The 26007-nt window shown below is 35.2% G+C and overlaps 1 protein-coding gene across 1 annotated transcript in view; it reads left to right on the top strand.

The window, feature by feature from the left end:
* LOC129237636 (polyhomeotic-proximal chromatin protein-like) overlaps window positions 1–26007 on the top strand; it is a 157115-nt gene that overhangs the window by 116688 nt on the left and 14420 nt on the right. Inside the window, exons 3-4 of the mRNA XM_054872513.1 lie at window positions 6237–6390; window positions 7633–7747. Of these exons, the coding sequence (XP_054728488.1) occupies window positions 6237–6390; window positions 7633–7747 (269 nt within the window). The remainder of the gene's footprint in view (window positions 1–6236; window positions 6391–7632; window positions 7748–26007) is intronic.

Raw genomic sequence — 26007 nt, 5'->3', positions numbered from 1 at the left:
TTAAACTCATCCGCCGGAATCGCGTTCAATTCGGCTATCACAGTTTTTTGGATCGCCTCGATGGAGTCGAAACGCCTCCCCTTCAGCTTTCTTTTCAGGCGCGGGAACAAGAAGAAGTTCGGAGGGGACAGGTCTGGGCTGTGGGGAGGGTGGGGAAGCACCGGAAACACTTCCAAATCGGTGTTCGTCTGACGTCCTCCCGGCCTTCCTTGAACGACTTGTGCCACCGTTTTACCTGGGCACTGGACAGAGATTGGTCGCCGTAAGTAGCGCAATGGTTTCGGTACTCGTTTTCTTTAGCTTTACGCAAAATTTGATCGAGTAACGTTGCTCCAACGATCGCTGCATTTTCGCCACTGCAAAATCCTGACACACTTTTAAAACAGCTTTCACGTGCGGAGCGATGTTGACTGCACCGCCGTTGCCAGCGAACTGGGACCAGTTTCTAGTGGAAGGGGAAGATCCAACCGCCAGCTGGTACCGTATCGAATACTTTTAGAGCCGAAGCGCTTCTATCCATTCAGACGATATGACCTAGTCAGTGAAACCGTTGGATCTTCATTCCCCGCACTATGTCTATGTTGTCGTAAAGCTAACGTCCAAAAACCTTCCTCAGAATCTCTATTTTAAACACCCCAGGGACACTTCATCGGATGCCTGATCGTCCACGCTTCTGCGCCGTACAATAGGATGGGCATGGTAATAGCCTTATAAGGTGTTGGTTTTGTTCATCGAGAAAGTATTTTACTACTTAGTTGAAAGTAGCACTTGTGGGCTAGAGAGATTCTTCGTTGGATTCAAGACTGGCAAATAATCAATTTAAGTACACTTGAGAGAAAAAAAATTATGTAGGAGCAAATAGATACATATCTATCTGTTGGCGCTTATCTCGAATATTTTTCTAGGAGACAGTCCAAAGTGCTACAGTTTTTGCTACGATGTTTAAAATACCTACAACTCATTATTTATCTCGGCACACATAGAAAACACTCAGTGCTATTGCAAATTATTGTTGCAATATTTAATCAAATCTTAAAATTACGCTACTTTTATTCATTGGGTAAACAAGGAGCACAGTGAATACACGGCTCTGGTATTCCGAACGCAATCCAATTGCTGGAATATACGCATACACACGTACTCACACTCCTGCGGTCACAATATTAGAAGTGCACAAAGTTTTGACTATTTGCTTATTTTTTATTTAAAAAAAATTATTGAATTAAATTATTATTTTTTTTTTTAATTTTTTTGAAATTAAATTACATTATTAAAAAAGTATTTTTTTTTCTAATTTGTTTAAATTAAACGTCAGTATAAACTATGCAACTTTACGTTTCAAACTTTTGTAAAAAAATAAAATAATAAAAAATTCATGAGAATTTCAAAATTTTTAGTCAGAATTTGAAAAAAAATTCTGGGTATGCATTTTATAGAACATAGAATTCGGGTATAATCTTTTTCTTTCTAACTTTGATCTGATTTCATTTGGGGTCAGCTCTCCTAGTACGTAATGTCTTCAAATTCTTCGGTCCTCGCTCCTCTCGGTGTTTAACTTCGCACGTTTCAGTTTTACTTTACTTTTGTCTCATTCAGTATGTGGTGATTGACCTGGCTTCCTCGGCATCGTGGCGTTGTTTAACACGTTTTTTGTCATATCTGTTTCAGGCTTTCCTCCGCCCATATCAGTGAAGACGATTTTCTTGTATTTTTTCTCAATCAATTCTGATCGAGGCTGATCATCTCTACATTTTCATTTTTGCCGTTTGGAGTTTTCTTTCGTATGATTTTTTTGTAGGCCAGCATTCGGCCTTATAAAACAAAGTGGGACCAATGGCGGTTTTATATTGTTTGCCTTTTAGTTGCCGCTATTCGGCACGCCCTCATTAACTTCTTCAGTATTTGTTTTGACGGAGCCAAAGTATTTAAATATGGAGACCTCATTTACTGGGCTGCCTTCCTTCGTGGAAAACTCGCAGCGCATAAGCTTTGTCTTTTTTCTGCTTATTTTTAGTGCGGCTTAGATATCGTTTGCATCTTTGCTGACTAGATAATGTCATCTGCGTACAGTGTGCTTCGCGGTTCGTCGCGTTGATGCTGGCGATTATGTAGTCAATGACCAGGTTGAACAGAAAAGGACTCTCTGCGAAAGCTTGGTATACCCTCACTATCACGTCAAACTAATCGCTTAAACCGGCTATTACTCTAAATTTTGTAGTGATATAGTCATGCATTTCCTGTTTTGCTTTTGTAGTATTCGGTATTGCTTTTGTAGTATTCAGCCACTTTCTGTGCTCTAAGAGTCGGCCATTTAAGTTTGCGGAGTATTCTATCGAATACTCTTTTCAGATCAATAAAATTAAAATAAAGGTTCTTCTTATTTCATCTGTACTTTTCAAAGAAGGACCAAAGATCACAGGTTCTCAAGGGAATCCAAGTCGTCTCATTTTGCGATGAAACCATCTCCAGGATCCCGTGTCTAGTCAACTCCTCAGTCCAATAGTTTCTCTCTATGCCCCTGTGACCGAGAACAAAAATAAGCCTAATATCGAAGTATTCCGATGCCATCGAGAGAGAAGTGAGGCGCACATCTGGTGAAGTTCATGAGTAGCTTGTTGCGGCTAATTACATATCAGCCACTGTCGACGTCGTCGTAAATGCATGGCCATCTTCCTCTAATAGCTTTTCTTCGCATTTATCCGAGTTTTGAATATTTATCCACCCAAGCTAGGGCAGCCATTTAACCTAACCTAACCTAATGTCCACCGTGATCCCCTCTACAGATAAAATCCACCAAACAGTCGTTTCATGAATGCCTAATTGTTGAGAGCGTCGAGGTATCGGTGTTAAAGGTTGTTGAGAAACACTTTGCGCTACAGCAGCGTAGTTCTCATCAGAACGTCCAGGTTTTGGTCTACCAGCCCTTTTTTTTTGCTCGACAGTACCAGTTTCTTGAAAATTTTCGCCAACCTTTGAATTGTCGACTCATTCGGACGATTATTTCCATCCAAAAACACGAAATTTGCGATGTGTTAAAGATCGACCATTTTCATAATAAGTTTCAATAAATTTAAAGCGTTGTTCTATGATGTAAAGTTGTCTATCTGTCTACCCGACAGATACCAAAGATGACATAAAAAGGGCATGGTATCTAGGAATTATTCACTACTGACATCTTGTCACTTTTGAAAGAGCCTTTATCTATAACTCATTTATGTCAGCACTTTTGCAATTCTTGAAACATTTCTGAAATTCGCTTTTTAATATGATCTCGAACTCTTCCAGCAATGCGAAATTTATCTATTCAATTTAGGAAAATTTAAATTTTTTCATAAATATTTTCAGTTGTGTGAATAAGTAAAAGTCACAAAGACGTATTGACTGTGTGTGTTGACTGAGGTAATATTTATGTAACATAATAAACAAGGAATAAAGTAAAGGCTGCCGCTATATTTATAACTACTTATTCCAAAATTACGGGCCTTAACTTCCAGCGCTTCACTGAAGAAAGTCATTGCCACCGAAGGAAACAGTGAAAAAAATCTTTGTCTTTAGTTATAACCTTTTTGAGTCATCGTCCGACTAATTTCGAACGCACAAACAATAAGCTTGGCTGTCGTCGTAGATATTTACATGCTTTACGGTAATTACAGAAGCAAGCATCCGATCCACTGCTTCCTCACAGAATACTCCCCACCAACTCTTTCGGCCAACTTCGAGCTATCCGCAGACATGTTTCCCGTACGCTGCCTCCAAATGTTACACCCAACCCATTATTCCCCTGGGGGAATATGAATGCAAAAAGTTTCGTTTGCACCTAGCGGGGGTGTATAATGATCCAGCACCCTGGGGATGAAATCAAAGCTTTTAAGAATGCTAGAGTGTCCGTTGCTTAAGTCTAACTTAGGGCCCTTTCGCCACAATCTGACTGCGGCGCGCTCAGCAGCAGTTTTTCCTGCAATGCCCACGGATGCCAACTCAGGCAGCTTATTATTTATCACTCGCTCACTTCGGGTATAATAAGGAACTAATTTTAAGTGACGGTCCTGGCGTTTTCCGCTACATAAAAAGATTTCGCACACTCGAACTAAAATAATTACCAGAGACCAACGCAAATTTTATGCCCAATTAAAATGGCATAATTTTACATGAAAATTGTTTGGGCTACAAACTGCGTACCCCAAATTTTTCTAGAAATTATTAGGGGAGAATGGGGAGTTGTGAGACGGGTTTTATTTTTGGACCCGTATTACTCAAAATCTTAATATTCTGCATATGTCAACGATGGAATCTTTAGTCAATGAATACTGGAAGCTATTGGTATGGCCTATTTAACAAAACTACAATTTTCCTTAAAATTAAAATTGTATATAATAATATAAAATATAATACAAAATACAAAAATGTGGGGAGTTGTGAGACACCATGGTTTAAATCAATAAAAATTACTTATTTTAGTTGTTAGTTCTTTATTAAGATGAAAAATAAAAAAGAAAAGACAATTGTTATAAAAACGTGTATAAAAAATGCAATACCATCAAACTGATGATTCGCAATGAGAACATGTATAATAACCAGTTCGTAAATTGGCACACTTTAGGTGCACAGCGCGATCGCATACATTGCAATGAATGGAGTTGTTTCTGCTTAACTTTTTCCGCATTGCACCAATAAAAACTGAAATTGAACCAAAAATTTCATGATATATATACAAACAATGCATGAATATTGCGAGGTACTTATGAAAGATGCGTTAAAACGGCGAAAAAGCGGTGTCTCACAACTCCCCACATTTGTTGTCTTACAACTTCCCAAATCGTTTTTTTTTTATAAATGGCCGCGTAGTCATAAACACATCGAACGTTCATGCCTAAGTGAATGTGTAAATTCAAAGCTAATAGGGCAATTAATAATTTGTATATATTAACATTTGCAATTTGCTTCAACAACTGATCGAATGTATCGCAAAACAAATGATGAAAAAAGCTTACCGAGAAATTCCAAAACACAGTAACTGGAGTGACGCGTCGAATGTGTGTAAATATGACCAATGCTAGCTGAAAAGTGAGATCGCATCGAGAACATTTGTTGACGCTTAAAATCGAATGTAAACAAATGAATAATGCCGAAAGGTAACAATGTCTCACAACTCCCTGTGTCTCACAACTCCCCATTTTCCCCTACCAAAAAATTTGAAATTTTGATGAAAAGTTGTTAAATCTTTTCAAATTTTGAAACTTTAAGCTATATAGCTTTCGTTGTCATATTAACTAATATATATAAAACTATAAGTTATAAACTCATAAAAATATTACACTCTTTTTGGGTGTTTGGCCGAACTCTTCCGCCTATTTTTTGCGAGCTTGAGAACTTAAAATGATAAGCAAAACATAAATATTATTCAAATGCATTTTTCTTATAACCTGGAATATAATTTATGGCATATGATATCCGTTATATACCCGAATCAGCTCAATCAGCGAAAATGCGACGCAAACGATGGTTATTTGGCTTCAACTCTGGCACGAGCTGTATTTTTTTGGCACGTAGGCTAAGATTTTTACATAAAATTTTCTAAGTAGTCGAAGTATAAAGGCCACCAAGTTGAGAACGCAAACGAATCGACATTCCGGCGTATTCTTCAACACTTTGCGGACATATTTATTTTCTTCAGAGTAAAGTGCTTATAAAAAAAAAAAATCAAAAAAAAAAAATATATACAAACAGTCAGAACTGTCCAACACATCGCGTTGCTACTATTGTGAACCCAACTGTACATTTGTTCGGTCAATTCTCCTGATGACCGTAACGAAGTTTAATGTTTCAATTAGAAAGAGCGTTGCAGCTAAACTCCTTTTTGCTTTCACACAAACGTATTACATAGCTCGTATATTTGTATGTAGGTCTGTTTATATATCTCGTGTTCTCTTTTTTAGTTCATTGCGAACTGCTTGCCAATGTAGTGACGAGCGGCAAGGTGCAGCGCAGAAGCCGCTCGGGCGTATAAATCACATTTACTATTTATGACCTCGTGTAAATGAAGCAGTGTGTTTCGGTATGTGTTTGTGTGTGCTTATGTAGTCCCCCACCCATCACACTCTCATTTTCTTTTTTAGTACAGCACGTGTATGTATGTATATATGTATGTATGTGTATTCATTTCGTTGTAGTTGCAAATTGTAAATGTTTCATTGCTTTCTTTCATTACCCTTTTTCTTATTTGTTTTAATTTCTAGAATGGAAAATTGGCCACAAATATTCCGCTACTCGAAACGTTACGCAACAACAATTGGCTTGAAGCACTGTCAGCGGCAAGAGACACCAGCAGTGTTGGTCGTGGTGGTGGTGGTGTTGATGATGTTGCAAGCAAAATGAAGGCTGAGTTGAAAAGTGAGTATAGTATGTAAATTTATTTGCACCTTAAGTAGGGTCATAAGGATTCGCTATTCTACAGAAGCTGTGTTAATCTTTCAGAGCTGTTTAATATGCACAAACATGTATGTATGTATGTATGTACGTATTTGTATATATCTCTCTCTCTGTTGGCAGTGGTGGTGCTAGCGCAGTATTCCATTTCTTAAATGGAAATATTTGTGTGTAATGAAAGAACTACGTATTTGCACCGGGTTTTAATGAGTTCGTATAGTGTAAGCACAAACATTCCACTTCTGTGTAAAGTGATGAGATGAGTGGATGTTAATATTGCATTATGTTACCTAAGGGGGCATCTTAATATGGATATTCTTCGTGAAATTTTACATCCTAGCGTCCTGCTTACATCCGCTATACTTATGAGGAAACTTTTCAGCATTTTTATATAAGAGTTTGCTAAGCCAAATACGTAAAAACAAACACTTTAAATGGATGTATTCGCACCTTAAATGGATATATTCGCACGAAACGTTCAAGAAACTAGACTTTGGATTGGATTTTGGAATCGCAGATAAAAGCATCCATACTTGAGGTTGCTACAAAAATATGAATCTTCTTTGTCACCACCAAAAATGTAATTATTCATCTTTTACTCTACTGAGTCTCCCACAAACTAACTCAAATATTGTCGTATAGTATTAGGTGGAGGAAAAAGAAATTATTTTCTCGGTAGATGGCTGTAGTAATCGATATCTTGTAAAATATCGACCAAACAATTTAAAGTTTGTGCTCGTTCTCAAGCTTACATTTCACACTAAAAAAATTCCTTCACAATTTGTTGGCTGTTCCATTCAGTTGTGAGTTACAGGGTGTTAATGGAAGTCAACAAAAAGATAATTTGGTAATTGTGTTTATGGTGCTGAACTGTAACAGGTAATTTCGTGCAATTTTGGTTTCATCGATTCCGTTCAGACATATTGGATGTTAAAGAAAATCTTGGTAATGTCAAAAATGTCGATAAAACAGCGGCTTATTAGTAGTCGTAGCATCCAGAAGCTAAAGATCGACCATAAAAAAATTTATAACCATTTGCGCAAAAATTTTAAATAATGGATTTGTTTTTCCACTAACTATTAAAACAATTAAAAATTGAGATTCTCTCAGCTTTCACCATTTTTTATACAAAATACCATTCCTAACAATTACATGCGTAAAATACAATCATTTAAATGTACACGGTACAAAGTTCTGCCCTCATAGGAATCAGTGGGGCGCTCCGTACCACACCTACTCTAGCACTTAACGCTATGCTGAATGTGGCACCCGTGGACATTGTAGGAAACTTTACCACTGCACGCGCCGCAATCAGACTAAGGTATGCCGGTAATAAGCTAGACTTAAGATACGGACACTCTAGCATTCTTAAAAATTTTGAGTTCATCCTCATGATGCTGGGTCATTGTACACCCTCGCTGTGCACCCTCGTCCGAGCGATGATTTTTCCATTCAAATTCCCTCAAGGGATGAGTGTGCGGGGTGTAACATTGGCGGAAAGGCATGGCAAACATGTTCACGGATGGCTCGAAATTGGATGGAAGGGTTGGTGCGGGAGTATTCTGTAAGGAGCTCCCCATCAAGCTCAAATCTAGGCTTCCGGACCACTGTAGTATTTTCCAAGCAGAGGTAGCCGCAATTAAGGAAGCAGTGGATTAATTGCTTACTTCGGTAATCACCTTTAAGGAAGTAAATATTTACCCCGATAGCCAAGCGGCAGTAAGGGCCTTGGGCTCGCTGTTTGTGCGTTCCAGATTGGTCGGGGAATGTCTGGCTGCTCTCTCGATTGCATCCGAATACCTCGACATTAGGCTCATTTGGGTTCCTGTTCACAGCGGCATAGAGGGAAACTGCTGGGCTGATGAGCTGGCTGGAAAGGGAGCTTTGGAGACGGGAACTTTCGTCGCTAAATGAGAGGATTGTGGTTCGATTAAGAACCTGTAGTCTACTCCTGGAAATATGAGCCTCGAGCCAACTCAGCGCACGCTGGGCTAGTGCGCAAACGTGCAAGGTCGCTAGATCCTTCTGGCCACGGCTAGATCGGGGACGCTCGAGGGAACTCCTAAGACTAACAAAACCCCAGCTCTGGAATTAGGTGGGTATCCTTGCCGGACATTGTCCATTAGGTGTTCATGCGGTGAGACTTGGGATTGCCTCAAGTCCGTTCTGTTCTGCAGAAGCTGTCTTTGAAGACGAAGTGGAATCATCTCAACACCTTCTTCCCATCTGCCCTGCTCTCGTCTGCGCACAAAACGTGTTTAAATATCAAACATCTGGTGAAGTTCATCAGTAGCTTGTTGCGGCTAATTACACCGCCGGCGTCGTTGTAAATGCACGTTCATCTTCTTCTCTAATAGCTTCCCGTTTCCTTTCCCCTGTATGGTATCACAGACGAAAATTTGAAATTCGCATGGAAAGAAGTGGGACATGCAAAATATGCTTTTATCTCATCAAATCTATTATTTTAAGCTTTTGAAATGTAAAAAAAATTTAATAATTTGGTTAGTATATACATCTCGTTGTGCAGGTACTCTATACGACGCTTTTCAATGTTGATTCATCTCTCATTTCATATTCACCGGAAAATATACGATCTTATAAACGAACGAAAAAATCGGAAATTACATCTGCACTTACTCATTATTCAGGGTTAAATTTGGACATGAAAATTTAAAAAATGATCCATAAGTAAAACGAAAATGAAAGGAAATGAAAAGGAAATTTCATGGTTGGATGTGTCCTTTCTATGTTGACACCTATGCACAGATACAATTGGGAACTATCGCTTTCACCTAAGAACCATGACACGAACAGAAGCTTGAATGACACAATTCGTGATTTATTTGCATTAAACTTACACCTCAGCAGCTGTAGAAGCGAGTGTGGCACTCTTTTACACATATAAATACTTAGTCTTGCCACACACATGCATACACATTTATATTATTTTATTATAGCATAATACATACACGAGTAGAAATTTAATATTTTTTGCGCTAATACGCGAAAACTTTTCATCAGGCTAAAAAAGCATAACAAAGAACAAAGAATAAAATGCCAAACGACAAACTTTGTTCACTCCTCGGCCAGTCATAAAAGTATGCGAGTATCTGCATGCAATGCTGCCATCCCTGCTACCGATGCTTCTTGCACTCTTATTGCTGTTATTGTTGGTATTGCTGCTGTTGCGGTTGTTGTCGCCGTTGTCCAACAATCAAAACTGTCACCAAAGAAATCTGAACAATTTTTCAAAGCGGCGGCATTTCATACGCAGCTGAAACAATTTCATAGCAGCCTGCAATTTTAAGTCATTTCCACTACCACTCGCGTGCCAGAGTCTGTAGGCAAAATTATTTTGGTAAAAATCTTGGTAAATTACGGCGGCTACCGCAGGCAAGAGTGATGTGATTGCATAGATCGTGCCGGCAATTTTTAAAAATAAAAAGGGTTTTTTCATAATCGTCGATAGGAAATGGCAAACATTATAATAACGGAAAATGTTTGTTGTTATGTTTGTTATTAAAATAAGAAATTTAAAATTTTAGAATCTTTCAGGTTTCACTACTTTTATTCAAAATTTTGTGACGTCAGTTCGGGGGATGATTTTATTATTGAACCAGAATTAGCCCATGCATTTTTTCCCCGTCATATGAATTTTAATATCGACCACTGTTCCAACATTTGTTCATGTTTTTTGCTTGAATAGGCATTGAACCCACTACGTTCTTCTTTTTATTTATAAAAATTCTTGCTTTATACCTTTACATTTCATTTCTTTTCACAACTCTCTTCCATTTTCCGTACCGAACTTTCACTTTCAAATGGCGCGTTTTATCTCAACGAGTCCAAGGATTTTGATTTATACCACTCCCGGATACATACATACGTGCCGCCATGAAAACTGCATAACAGTTATGCGCATAAGTTTGTATGTATGTATGTACATATCCACCTGTAATCCGCCGACTGACTTGCTTACCTCTTTTGCATTTCATTTGCGTGCAAACTCAGCTCTGCCTGAGTGCCATGACATCGCTTGTATGTACTTACCAGAAATGCATGCAATATTGCGGCCACATGCATTTGCTGCTTGCCAGTTATACACACACATACACACTCGTGTATTTGCGCACAAGCGAACGAACATCCATATATTTTACCCGGCGCTTCACTCATTTACAGCCAAATCTTACGGACTCTTAATCGCTTACGTGATTCCAGCATACAAGACGAACCCACAAGAGAGCTACGCTGCTGCATTTACTTTCTTGCGATACTTTATGCCAACCTGTATGCATGCGCAACTATGCATGTAACTGCTCGTACGCTTTAAAAAAGAAATATAGAAATACATTTGCATGTGTGTGTGTGCGAGTGCATGTTTTCACAACTTTTGCATTTTTATCAGCCCAAGCGTGCATATTCGTTTGTATGGATGTGTATGTGCATTGGAGGGTGAATTTTTATCATGCCGGTGCGCCTGTGAGTGCTATTGTTGTTTTTGCTCGTAGCAGCGTGTATGTGATTTTATTGTAAGGATCATTGCACTTGTAATTCATAAGTGGAAAATTGTTGTTGCTATGGTGATTATTATCATAGAAATCGTAAGAGAGCTTCAACTGGCAAGTAGATAATTAAAATAAATAAATAAATGAAATGCAGTGAATGAACCAATTAATAAAACTTTACGTATAGCAAATCGATATAGCAGCATTTGTAATTTTGTTAACCCCCTTGTCTACAACCAACTTTTTCGCCATTGTTCTATAACCGGGGTCCCCGGATACCGACCTTATATAAAATGCGTTTATGCGTATTTAGTGGAACCCGCGGGTTTTTTATTGTTAATATATGTATACATAATTGAAAGATCCGCAGCTGTTTAAACAAGTACAGTATTTTTTCTTTGCATTTTCCCAGGTTTATTCTTATAACGTACCGGCTTTTCGGGTAGTCGCACGCTCCCCTACAAATGGTAGGCAGATGTGCGACTACCCGCACCCTATGACGTCAAGAACTGAGGTCATAAGGTACATGGGTTGTAATGTGACCGCGTCTTTAGCGTCTATTCCATTTAGTATTCGCTGAGTAGTTGAGAAGTGTAAACGATTTCAGTGTGATTCAAAACAAAAAACCTAATTAAGAAGAAAATGGAAGGACTATCTAAGCAAGAATTCGCAAGGTAAACTTATATAAAATAAGCATTTCGGTATAAATTTACGACCTTGATGAAAGTAAAAAAAATGATCTATTATGTATTTCATTATTTGGTTGACTGCTGTAGAGAGGTCAGCGTATTTGGCCGCGTTACTGGAAGATGAGTCATGCCCTGAGAGTTCCACGTCAGATAGTGAGGATGAAGAGTAGTTTCCGTTAGCGAGAGAACAGTCACAACGTCAAACTGAAACTTCTGGCAGTGGAGAGATACTAGGTGACCGTGATAGCGAAGTCGAGCAAGAGGAAGATGACGACAAGCCTACTGAAGTAGACACATCACATGAATCGGCGCCTGATTTTCTTGTGGCCAAGGACAGTACAATATGGAATAAAACAGCAACTTCCATCCAACGTCAAACTGCAGCTCGATATATAATTCGCCAGAAATCTGATCCTCATCGAAGCACGGAGACATTGTCAGTCTTGCCCACTTTCACTTGTCACGAATGAAATGGTTGATATTATTATACGACACACTAAAATAAAAGCAAACATGGAATACCAGAAGTATAATGAAGCAAATCCTGGAAAAAGAAAATAGTATGTGTGGAAAGATTTGACACCTACAGAGCAATGCAATTGAAAGTGTAATTGGACAACCTCTGGCACCTCCGACTATTGCATCGACCAGTCAACATCAACCACAAGCACTCGATAATTTCAGACGAAAAATATATATGTTATAAAGGTGAATTTAGAAAGGGGAGGAAAACACGAATGTTATAAAGGTGAATTTAGAAAGGGGAGGAAAACACGAATGTAAAAAGCCTGTTTGTGACGAGCATTCAAAATCTATTTGTAAATGTCTTGAATGTTTTAATGTTCAATAAATATTTTTCATAAATTTTTTTTTATCAATAATAATGATTTGTATGTAGTAATTATAGATACCCTTTCTCCAATTTTACTCGTTCAATATTGATTATGTTATAATTACAGCACGAAAAATACACTGGAATCAAGTGGGTACCCGGGTATCTTGATTATTGAACAAGCGCGTTAATTAGTTTGACCCCCAGGAATCAAATGTTATTTTCATTAAAAAAAAGTTAAAAGCAGAGATCGATGTAGAATTGACCAAATAAAGAGGATGCGGGTGGAAAAAAATTTGTATCAAGCAGTGTTTGAATTGTACTATCTCTAAGATGGAAAAGGGTACCCGGGTACCTGGTTATTGACATAAGGGTTAACAGTTTTCTTAAATTTAAATTTGATACTTTTCCTATTTTTAACTCGCCTGTTAGCAGTGTTGTACTGAATGCGTAATTGAATCAATAAGTAAATAAATAAATTCATTTTAAATTTCCTACAACTTCACTTAGCTCGTCATCTCTTTTGCAGCTGATTTACTTTTTTTCACTTTAATTATCCGTAATTGATCCTTTTCCATTCTTCGCTTTGCTTTTAATCGCTCTTCATTGCATTCTCCATTGTTTGTGGCCTGATTTAGATCTTCGACCCGATTTTCTTTGTTTTCGCGGAACTGAAGTTGTTCTTCATACGAAGTAACCAGCACACAGACTTAGCCAACTTACACATACACAAAGGCGCTTTAAGAATATTATATCGGTGAGACAATTGACTTGCTTAAGTGGCAAATTAGGTAGAAGTTAAGTGCGAAGAAAACAAAAGTGTTACAGAAGGCGTTCAAGTGGATTATTGGCTTTGTGGTCGAATTAATGGGGTATTTAATTTCTTGCACGGTTAGACGATTCACAAGAGTTTACTGCTTTTAATATTTAATTTTAAATTGTAATGCCACTATTGAGGATATGTTCGAATAGACGAAGTAAAAAGTTCTCAACGCTTTTCGCATTTTATATTCACGATAGAATTAACTGAGTCAGTTGCATGCTTTTGAAAATGGTGCCAAAGAGTTTTGTAACTAATCCTTAATTCCCGAGCAATGGTCTAAGTGCTCATGAAGTGGTCCAACTCAATGAAGTCCACGATTTCTGCGATGATCGCTCATGTTTATAACTTTGCCGCGAGCTACATATGAAATTTCACGCATATTTCATGGCATCGTAATTTGTATCGATTTGGTGGAAGTTAACGTGGAAGGAAAACTAAGTAGTATACAAAAATTAAATAAGTAATTGGTGGAGCTCCTTCTCCTATTTGTGTTGTGCGTCTTTTTGTTGTTTCACAAATGGAGGGACCTAGAGGGTTAACTCCGAACGGCAAATGGTTTTTATGAGGAGCTTTTTCATGGCAGAAATATACTAAGAGGTTTGCCATTGCCTGCTGAAGGGCAACTGCTATAAGAAAAAACTTTTTCTTTAGATGATCATGCACGGAGATTCGAACCCATTTACTCTCGAATGGTACGCACGCACCAACCCATTCGGCTCTGTTGGCCGCTTATTAATAATAAGGTGCATAAATAGTCCTGGTGCTGTATATTGTATCCAGTTTGCTCCTCCGCAATGCTACGTTTGAAATAATGTAGGAGGGACTTGATGTCATGTACATGCACAAGGGGGCACATAATTAATCATCCAATACTTTTTTCCTAAATAAAAAAAAATGATTTTGAGCGGTGTGAATCTCTATTTCGACCAGCTGTCTTATTCACAAGTACCAAATATGATTGACGCAAAACGGCATTTGCAAATATTATAAGTCTTCCATTGGGGTGAGCAATTTTGCGCCGCCCTATGCATAGCTTATTCTTCCGGTTCTTAATCTCTGGTGGAACATAGGGTATCACCAATCGTTTTCGATAGCCAAAAGTCGCCGATGATACTGTTCTCATCCGAGGCTTAGTTGATATTTTGTTGGCACAAACATTTTGAAGAAAACAGGGCGCCAGTCTATTTACCTCTATCCTGGTGGTAGAACTTGTCCTCCTTATAGACTTCGCACATCCTTAATTTACCAGTAATTCGCTTCTAGTGCTTGTAAGGCTACCGTTGCCTCACAAGAGGCTCATTCGCGCCATTTCCATATGGCCAAAGACCCTAGTGTAACCCTTAGCACCTATCTTAACCTCGACTTCAAATATGTTGAGGAACCTTCGCCCTTTGAGCTAAAGCTAATCATTCTGTTGGGTTCAGCCGCAAAGATCGTGCACCTCTCCCTACAGCTACAAACTTAAATTACTGCACACTGCTGCCCCGACCTCGCAGACCATAATGTCGTTCATCGCCCGCTGCATTGACCAGTGTGTGCCCGCGCTACGTCCGTAAGCGCTTCTAGGAAGCAGAGAGCAGGACTTACAGCCCAACATGACTCAGTAAAGACATCTAACTGGAAATATTCAGCACATTTTACTTTACCCAAAATAATACAGATGGTTGAACGCCTCTCAATTGCAATTAAAAATATTTGACAGCAGTAATTTTGTGCAAATGAATTTTATGATAGCGCAGTTTATAATTAAGTGAAAATAACGGTACTTCATTTAATTTTCAAATTAATGTAGTAGCCCAACAATTAAATGTTCATATATACCTATTTGCCAACAAATTTTGCAAACGCAATGATACTTTTTCATTTAACTGTGAGCTGCCATATAATTTTTTTTGGAAAGCAAAGAAGCGAAACTTTAAAGCCACTCATTTGAGAAAATTTCAATTGTTGAACCTTCGTCAATACCAGGGCTATGAGTGTCGACCACAATAAAGCAAGACATATAACGGTTGACGCGTGTCCGGTGTAATTTGTCGAAAGATTCAGCCACCTCGACTGCAGTATCATAACAGACGGCGGAGCAGTTCAAAATGTCAGCTGCAGGCAAAACAAAGTAAGGACCACCTTCGGGCGAATGCATACAGTATGGGCGAGTTCGCAAATCTGCAGACGCACTAAACTGAAAATATTTAGAGCATTTGTGGAGCCAGTATTATTGTATGGGAAGTGAAACTCGTCTGGTCTCCAACACCATCATACACTTTCGTCAACAAATGCCTCTGCATCATCTATAGAATATTCTGGCCGAACACCATCAGCAATGACGCGAAGTGGAGATCAATGAATGAAGAGCACATAAAATGCAGAAAGTGACGATGGATAAGTCACACCTTTAGAAAATCACCAGTTACCAACGAGAACGGCACTGGACTGGAACCCGCAAGGGAGCAGCAGTCGCGGTCGGCCAAAGAATACTTGGCGAAGCTTGATGTTTCACGGCGCAAAAACAACAGTCCAGAACCGTGTACAATGTAAGAGATGCTATGTCCCTGAGCGGAGTGAACAAGGATATAAAAAACCTTGCCGTGATGCCAATTTTTAACTACATAAACTGACACTATCTTCAATGACTTCCATATCGCCAATTTACTTAAAAAGTATAATAATCGAAAAGAAAACTTTGTTTAAGAAAAGTATGCAGAAATGATCGGAAGCTTTTCTTATGCTGTGTAAGAAACTCATGGCGATATCTATCAAGGGTATTTCACTATTTCCATAATTTTATTGAGGGAGGCATAGACAAGAAATTGAAAATTTTAAAATCGTTTTTCTTCACATTTTGGTTTTTTTGTTTTGTAACATTCTTGAAGTACAAAAGCGATATACATATAAATACACTCAGTTTTCCTAACTTAAATACACAGACAAGTATGTTAAATCTTGATCGTGATCAAAATTTAGTTCAAATAATATACTAACCTCCATAAGATTACCTATTTTTTGATTTTAGGTTTAAGTACAGAATGACGTATGCCATAAATGCTGAAAACGGCAAGTGCAGCTAGAGATGTTTCATATTTAACTAACAATCAAAAATCTAATAATTTTGCTATGAGCTATTTAATACAAAAATAAAAAACATAAATTTGGGGTTACTCTCATTTAACTTTACTCTCAAAAGGAATTTATATGGCTCGAAAACTGTTTATAACCGCATTTCTTGTGCAAACTAAAAATAATATTTTTAGAAAGTATATATGAATATGAAGCATTAATATTAGAAGATGAATTACAAAGGACTCATTGGTTTTTGATTTTTATATGAGACAATTTTCCCATGTGTTTTTATGCGTGATCGTATTTCTGCTGCCCAAAAGTGCTCACATTACTCACACTTAAAAAAAAACTAATAAAAAAACAAAACATGAATAATTAAAAAAATGTTAATAAAGGTTTAGTTAATCAGTGACTCCAAAAGCTACCCCAGATTTCAATTTGATGACTTCACTAAAAATATTTAGCTGGCAATCACCATTTTGAGTTTTAAAAAATTTGAATCGGATTTTTAATCAACGAACCCAAAAGCTCGAGTTTTGATTTTTATGCAATTTACCAGTTGCAAATCCAACGTTGTTGGACCTCTTAGAAAACCTTCGGTTAGGCACCCGGGTTTGACCAGCCCCCTACTACATGCATTTATATGGGAATATGTGGCAAATGCGCCACATTTATAATTCATTTTTAAGTATAACAGGTATATATTTTTTAATTTCTGGTTAGTTTTCACATGCATTGAACTCGCTACAAAAGCAAAAATAACACTGCACAACAGCATTTCTGATGACTGGGTTATGATACATGTTTTTAGTCCAATTTTTAATGAGAATTTCAAATCTGTAACTGAAATTCCTGTATCAGCTCTATATAACTCTATATGACACATTTGACTTTTTGTAATAAAACACTATAGATTTAAAGATTATTTTATTTTATTGCCTTCTTAAGTTTAAAAAAATTTTCTTTTATATGATTTCCTTGCTGAAGTTGAAGGCATAGAACTGTTGTTAATGCTCCAACAATAGTTGGTCATCATGTGTGTGTTCCAGTAACCTTGATAGCGTTCATCCATCGTACGAAGGTCCTGGTGGAATCGCTTGCCCTGTTCTTCGCTGAGATCCCCAAGATTGGCTGGAAAATAGTCCATATGGTTGTGAAGAAAGTGTAACTTAATGCTCATATTACATCCAACCCTTTGGAAGTGACCCATTAGTTGTTCGACGTGCTGAGAATAGTCAGAACTTTTCTTATTTGAACAAGCCAAACAAACTCATTCCATGCCATTTTCTCAATCACTGTCATAGTGTCTATGAAATTTGAGTATTTTATTAACGACCTTATCTGTGGCCCGTCAAAAATACCCGCTTTTATCTTTTTTGCACTCACTTTTGGAAACTTTTAAGACAGAGAAGGAAAACAATTTCCATTTTTGTCAAGAGCTTTAACAAATTGTTTTATAAGCCCCAGTTTTATATGTAACGGAGGTAAAATTATACAATCCCTTGATACTTAAGGTGGTTCTGTTGTCCTGGTAATAACGCTTCCCGAGCAAACCAATCTTTTTTGATCCAATGTTGATTTTTACTCTACTATCCCTTAAGCAAAGAAAACAGGGAAACTTTGTGTAACCACCTTGTTGGCCTATAAGAAAGTTTACCATTTTTAAATCAATATATATGAACCAATTGTGTTCCGCGTATTTAATTTTGTCTAAAACCAGAGCAATAGTTGTATATTCTTCTTTTACTTTAGTAGAATGTGCAATGGGCAATTAGCCCAATTTGTTCCCATTGTGTAAGAGAACACATTTTAAACTCCGTTTTGAGGAATCTATAAGTAAACCCCACTAGAAACGTAATTTTGTAATCCCATTGCAGCCATTAAACCAGGTACATTTTTACAAAATACGAAGTCATCTTCTTCAGCAAAACATACAAGGAAAGTTTGTTCTCTTCTGCGATAGTAAGAAATTTTAATCTCTTTTGTGACTAAGTTTCTTTCTTTTAATCTAGACGCCAAAATTTCTCAACCAGTTTTTGACAGTCCCAGATCTCTAATGAGGTCGTTTAAATCATCTTGGTTAAATGGTTTTGGTGTTCCCAGGTCACAATCAGTCACTATCGCTATTGTCTGTTTTTGCCTCAAAATGTAAAGGTTCTTCCTGTGAAGCACCAGGTTGGGGTTTAGATGACATCGTAGGGCTCAAAACACGTCTATGTGCCGATCATATGGAAGGATATTCCCATTTGCCTCGATTTTTTCGGTTAATGCCAGTTATTTTTACCATACAAAAATAGCAGTCGTCGTGGTGGTTCACAGGCTCAATCCAGATCATAGCAGTTTCGTATCTAAATTTATTCCTTTTCTTATTCGTCCACAAACGTAGAAACTCAACGCATGTTTTGCATACCTTTTGTAGAATCCAAGGCTTATTTTTCATTTCCATTGGGTGACCGAAGTAATTTTTGTACGCCTTATTTACGAACGATGTCACATTCAAACGGTTTTCTTGAAACATACATATACTCTTGAAGATGCCATAACAAGTAATATTAAGAAAACTTAATACAGGGTGGCTGATGAATTTTGCTACATTAAGAAACTCAAATAACTTTTTTTTTAGTGTATGGAATTCATTTATTTTTTTTTTTCAAGTTGAAGGTTATTAAATTTTATTAAATGTAGCTTAACTAGTTTTAAAAATAATTGAATTTAAATGCCCCCCATGCTCGTTGACACAAGTGCGGCATCTTAGTAAAAAGTTGTTCATTGCTGCTTTGAGAGTTGCGACAGGAATAGCCGCAATTGTTGCCCGAATGGATTGTTTTAGTTCATCCAAATTTGTTGGCTTTGTTTTATAAACTTCTTGTTTACATAAGCCCCACAAGAAAAGGTCAGGTGCAGTAAGGTCAGGCGACCTGGGGGGCCAACGAAATTCGGAGTTTCTTGAAATCAGTTTATTGGGAAATTTTCGTCGCAACTCTGTCATAACAGTCTGGGCTATGTGAGACGTTGCCCCATCTTGTTGAAACCACACAGAGTTGAAAGGAATTCTCTTTCGGCGTAGTTCTGGATAGAAAAATTCTTTCAGCATTTTCAAATAACGGTCTCCAGTAACCGTAACGGTGTGACCATTTTCTTCAAAAAAATAAAGGCCCGACAATACAGCGTGAAGAAACCGCACACCAAACTGTCACGCGAAGAGGATGCAATTCCGTCTCGTGGAGTATCTGTGGGTTAGAAGTACTCCATATTCGACAATTTTGTTTGTTCACATTGCCGTTTAAACCGAAATGGGCCTCATCAGACATGAAAAGGCAGTTTAACATGTTTTGGTCTTCTTCCACCATTTGCAGGATCTTCTGGCAAAATTCCAAGCGAATCGGCAAGTCTGCTGCATTCAGTTTGTTAACCATTTGAATTTTGTAGGGAAATAAGTCTAAATCTTTGTGCATTATTGTTTGCAAAGACTGTCGGCTGACACCAAGTTGATCAGATAAGCTTCTTGTTGAAACCCTTGGATTGCTTTGTATAGCTGCAGCTACAGCAGCGATCGTTTCCTCCGTCCGAACTGGTGGGTTTCGATGATAAGGCCTTCTTGCGACTGTTCCTTGCTCAGCAAAATTATTCACCAGTCTCATTATGGTCCATCTGCTCGGGGGATCGCCGCCAAACATCCGCCTGTACTCTCTCTGTACCAAAACTACGGACTCCAGTGCGTGATAGCGGCGGACTATCCAAATTCTTGTTTGCGTGTCCCAGCTATCCATTTTAATAAATTTTAAAGATCAATCTGCAAATTAAAACAAAAATGGAACAGATAACTTAAAAAGAAAAAAAGTTATTCAATTTTTTTTTGGTAACGGCTTTCATCAGCCACCCTGTATTTGTTTAAATATTCGTCAATTAACACTTTATTAATTAACAATTTTTTTGTGATTGCTATAACTCGTAAACAAGAGCTGTTACAAGAAAATGAGGGTATATTTAGAATCAGCGTTGTCAAATTAGTAAACATCAAGTATCAAAAGTCATTCATCAGACAAAAAGTGCGATTTTTCTTTTGCGTAATTGCCGAAAATATTTTGGCTTGCGAGAAAAAGAATTTTTTTTTGTTCTCTATTTTGAGTCGTTTCGAAGAAGGTTGAAGTAAAAGAAATTGATTATAATGAAATTTATGGTAAATATGAAACGACATTTATTTGTGGCTTGTTTTTGAGTACTTTCGACGGAATTTTTGCATACCTAAAAATAGAAGCGAGTTTTTCAACGAAGCTTTTCGCCTTCTTGTAGACAAACACAACAATATCTCTTCGCTTTGAGTGTATCGGCCCTTGTTCGTTGGTTGACTACAATATTTCCAAGTATAGTAATTGGTTTACTGAGAAATGATTCCATAGCCAAACGAGTAGTGAATTGAGAAATAACGGCTGGATTATCATACGATTTTTGTCGTCTGAATATTTCGTTTCGCATCACTTTTACTGAGCCCATCAACTTTCACGCAAATACAAAACGTTGCCAATGCCATGACATCCAACGTGTTGCAAAAGAAAGCAAATATCCATCGACTTGTTGACCACTTAGTTGTGAAATGTTCGACCATTTGATCCAAACAATTATCATAAATAGGAAACCACAAGAAATGGAAAAGAACGTATCGAAAAGTTTCGACTATTTATTTCTTTCTTCATTTAGTGTTTTTTTTTTAATTTTTTATAAAAGTTTAGTTCATACTACAATAAAATCCATGTAACTCAAAGTTACACATTTTTTGCCAAATTTAAAAATAATGAACCGATTTTCATCAAAGTTTCACGCTTTTCAGTCAGAATTATTGAAGAACATCTGAATATGAAGTTCTATAACTCATTCAATTTTGGTTTTGCAAGTTTCAAGTAGCTCAAAAAGTAGCTTTGTTTTGCTAATTTATTTACTGACTGTGTTACGCATTTTTTCCATGCTCGAAACACCTTTGATGTGTAGAAAATTCATTCTCATATGAAAGAAAAAATATTAAAAAAAGAGTGAGTTTTTTATTTAAATTATTATTACAATTTTTCATTATACAATCTTAATTTATTAGTATTTTTATCATTTTCCTTTTAATGAATTCTTACAATTTTGTATGAGGAAATATGGGATTATTTTCATAATCAAAAATATTAAAGCTATATAATTTGACTACTTTTAATGCACCGAAAATGCAACAAGTTCTTCATGCCCTTACCCTTAGGTATATTTTATTACAAGCCTCCTAAGTAACTGTGTTTGTGCTCATCTCATGGCTTTTAAAAATTTACCAATGCAGTTCTCGAAATTCGAAAATAACAGCGAATAAGATTTTTCCCATAAAAGCAGACATTCGAAAAATCTTAGGGCAATTTCGAAAATTTTTCGCCATGCCTCCGTATAACAGTTACAAATATTTAACTCGAAAAGTATATCCCACCACAAAGGCAAAACTCCCATTATTAGTAGTGACCCAAACCTATCGAACAGACTACAAATTATTCGTGTTTTCGAAAAACGAATCGTCCTTTCTACTCAACACGATTCCAAGCTCACTAGTTGTAATTCATACGAATGCAAAATTTGCAGTTCGCCTGTGTCTATGAGCATTCGGCCGAAGCGATTCATGAGAAACTCATGAATATACGAAACACTGGAGGAAGTTTGAAAGAATCCTTTGCATTTACGAAACACAACTTTGCGCTTGCCTGAGCAGCACCAATGTTTTTATTGGATCAGAGAGATTTTCGAAGAGCAGAATCAAGAGAGAAAAAGCGAGAGGCAGCACTCAACACAAGCATTCCAACTAAGCGTGTAAATTTTCAGCTGTGTTGGCAGCCAATATCGTTCGCTTTTTCACCAAACGGTAAATATAAACGAATAAGCTTTGTGGGAAATGGCGACGACGCCGTCAACGACGTTGCACGCCACTCACACACGCACAGACACTCGCTAACTTGTAGCAGATGGGACTATGCCGCCAACTATGATGGCGATTACGAAGACAAATGCCGCCACTACTTCGCATACCAATTTCGAAAACGATGTGTTGCACGCTGCCGACAGCTACGTTGACAGCGGCCAACTGGCATTTGGCAGCGTCGACGCTTTGTCCTCGCGATTTTGAGTATTTGTGAAGGCGACGTCGGAGCTTCGCATTCAGTTTGAATTGTGTCCTCGTAAAGAAAGGATATTCGTTACATTGTCGTTAAGTTGTTATTATAATTTTGAGAAGAAGCAGAATTTGAATAAAAGTCTCACTTACCACAAATATATAAAGAAAGACAGCAAGCATAAATAGCCAAAGCGCAACTAAAACCAAAAAAAGAAAAATATATACAAATGAAATAAGCGAAAGAAAAGAAGCGGAGAAGAGAAATCAAACGACGAATCAAATGTCCCCCCCTTTTTTGAGAAAAATATTAAATTTAATTGCATTAAATAAAAAAATAAATAACGCAAGCGATATTTAAAACTACCAACGTGCATATAAAGTGAATTTTGCTGAAACGCGAAGAGTATCAAAAAACCAAAAATTTGCAGGAAGTAAATAAACAAAAAAGAAAATTACAAAATTAAAAAATTGAGTACAATTATTTGAATGAATATCTCAAAAATAAGTGCAAGTTCGCGTAAACGAAAGTGTTAAAAAATTTAAATTAAATTGTAAGTGGCTATACAAAACAAAAAACAAAAAAAAAAAAACGAAACAACAACAACAGAAAGGGTATATATATTTATATATGTATAATAGTTTTCTATTTTGAGAATGAAGTTCTTATACTCTGAAGTGGCCGGAAGAAAGTGAAAGACCTCGCACAAATGTGGTTGGTGTAAGGAAGTAGAATGAACTGAAATTTAATTACTTTTTTCTTTTACTAATTTACTTTGTAAGTATGTAAATATGTGCAAGTGTTGGCATTTATGTTTGCTTATATTTTTATAGGGTTTAGTATTAAGTGTTATGTAAGCCGCATAAAGGGATTTTTGTGAATTAATAACTGTAACTAGGAAGCAAGGAAATGAAAAATGAACTTTCCCTTTACTGCATTAGAACACTGAATGACTCCAAAGCAAATTAGTTCCACTATTTATCTATAAAATGCTAGGTAATTTGGGTTACGCCAATTTTTATTAATTGCCTAATTTTTCTTAATCTACGGAAAATTAACATACAGACTTCCAATTTGTGAGTGGACAAAATTTTTGATAAGAAAATTGTAATAAAAGGGGCGGCTTTTGTTAATAAATTGAATTTTTCAAACAAAGAAATTATTGGATGTGGAAGTATAGATTTTTTGTTATTAGCTATCACACGGGAGTAGTTTCTACAATAGTGAAAAACGTAAAGAGTAGAAAGGAAATTTAAATCCGTCGTACTAAATATTTTTTGAACTACAACAAATAAATAATTTTTTCAACGCCATAAATTGAATTAATGAATTGATTTAGTCAATATTATAACAAAGGATCCCACTTTCTAAAAAATATACTAAGCTTTTCAGTTATTGGCATAGCTGAGTCTTAGGAAAGGTAATTTAAGATTGGAGTATTGAAAAGAAAAAAAATATTTTAAAGTAGAAAGTAAATAATGGAAAGTATTTGATTTTTATTAAACTTAGTTTTTTTGGTTAATAGATAAGTAAAATGTTGTAATAATCGTACAAACAAATTGTGAAAGAGTTTAACAAAAAAATTTAAATGAATATCAAAACTGAATTGAAATAAGTTTTCAAATTTAAACTAAAAATGACTTTGAAACCAAATTAAATTCGAAATCGAAATTATTATAAAAATTTGAATGAAACTAGAATTCTAAAATGAAAAAATAATTAAAATCAGTATGAAAAAGAAAAATTAAACTAAAATTTAAAATAAATTATAATTAGTTAAAATTAAAATTTAATTAAAATGTACTCTAAAATAAAAATTAATCTTAAAACCAGAAAAGATATGGTAAGAAAAAATAATATCAAAATTAAAATTAAAACTAAACTCAAATTAGTATTAAAAATAAATTAAAATACGATTTAGAATAAAATCCAAAATTAAAATTAAACTAAATCTATTATTAAAATGTATATCGAAACTAATCCGAAAAACCATAATTAAAGGTAATACCAAAAATGAAGTCAAACTTGAAATTAATATTAAAATAAAATTTAAAATTAGAATTAAATTAGAATTAAAATTAAAATAATAAAATAAAACTAATAACAAAATTAACCAAATAATTAAAACCAGTATTAAGATAAAGCCTAAAATTAAAATTAAAAAGTAAAATTAATATCAAAATTAAGATTAAAATTAAACTGTAATCAATACTAAAATAAAATTGAAGATTGAAATAAACAAAAATCGAAATTGTAATTTTAATTAATATCGAAATTAAGGCCAAAAAAATAATAATAATTACAGTTAATACCAAGTTCAAGTAAAACTTAAAATTAATATTAAAATAAAATTTCAAATTCAAATTAAAATCCAAATAAAAATAAAAAATTGGAATAAAACCAACAGTAAAATTAATATTAAAATAAAAGTTAAAACTAAAATTTAATTGATAGCAAAATTAAAGTTAAATTTAAATAAATATTAGGGTGAAAGTTAAAATTGAAATTAAAATTAATTGCAAAATAAAATTTCAAATTAATATCAAACTCAAAATCACAACAAAAATGAAAAATAAACAAAATAAAAATCGCAACTAAATTAAGATTAAAATTAAAATAAAATGAATATCAACATTGAATAAAAAACATTGATGCAAAAAAAATTTAAAAATAAATTAATATTAAGAAAAAATTCAAATTAAAATTGATAATTAAAATCAAAATTAATGTTAAAATTCAAATAAATAGTAAAAAAAACAAAAACTAAAAATTAAAATTAAAATTAGCAGTAAAAGTAAAATTAAAACTAAAATTAAAATTAAAAGAAAAAATAAGATTAAAATTTGTTTTAAAATTAAAATTAAAATGATAACTAAAATTGAAATTAAAATTAAAATTAATATTAAAAAAAAAAACTAAAATTAAAAGTGATATTAAAACTTAAAATTAAAACTAAAATTAAAATTAAAATTAAAATTAATATTAAAATTAAAATTAAAATTAAAATTAAAATTAAAATTAAAATTAAAATTAAAATTAAAATTAAAATTAAAATTAAAATTAAAATTAAAATTAAAATTAAAATTAAAATTAAAATTAAAACTAAGAAGAATAAAAATTAAAGGAAGTTAATACTGAAATAAAATTTCGAAGATGTAACGCCACTCTGAAGTAATGCGAAAGCGGTTCCAGGGTGAGCGGCGGTTACAAACGGGGGAGGGTTTTATAATCTAGAGACATACCATTGCTTTAACTTCGATGAGGCATTAAGCATTTGAAACCCCTTCATCTTGAAAAAAAATAAATAAATAAATAAATAAAATATAGATATAAAATTCAAAATAAAGTTAAACCTAAAATTAATACTAAAATAAAATTTAAAAATAAAATTCGCTTAGAATAAAAATTAAAACCAAATTAGTATACAAATTAAATATAATATTAAAATTAATTCTTTTATAAAATTTCAAATTAAAATTTAAATACAGTTCGAGTTCATAGTTAAATTTAGAATTAAAATTAAAATAAAATTGAAATTAAAAATAAA

The sequence above is a fragment of the Anastrepha obliqua genome, chromosome 1 (assembly GCF_027943255.1).
Source record: "Anastrepha obliqua isolate idAnaObli1 chromosome 1, idAnaObli1_1.0, whole genome shotgun sequence".
In the NCBI taxonomy this organism is placed as follows: Eukaryota; Metazoa; Arthropoda; class Insecta; order Diptera; family Tephritidae; genus Anastrepha; species Anastrepha obliqua.
This window is presented reverse-complemented; position numbering and strand designations above follow the sequence as displayed.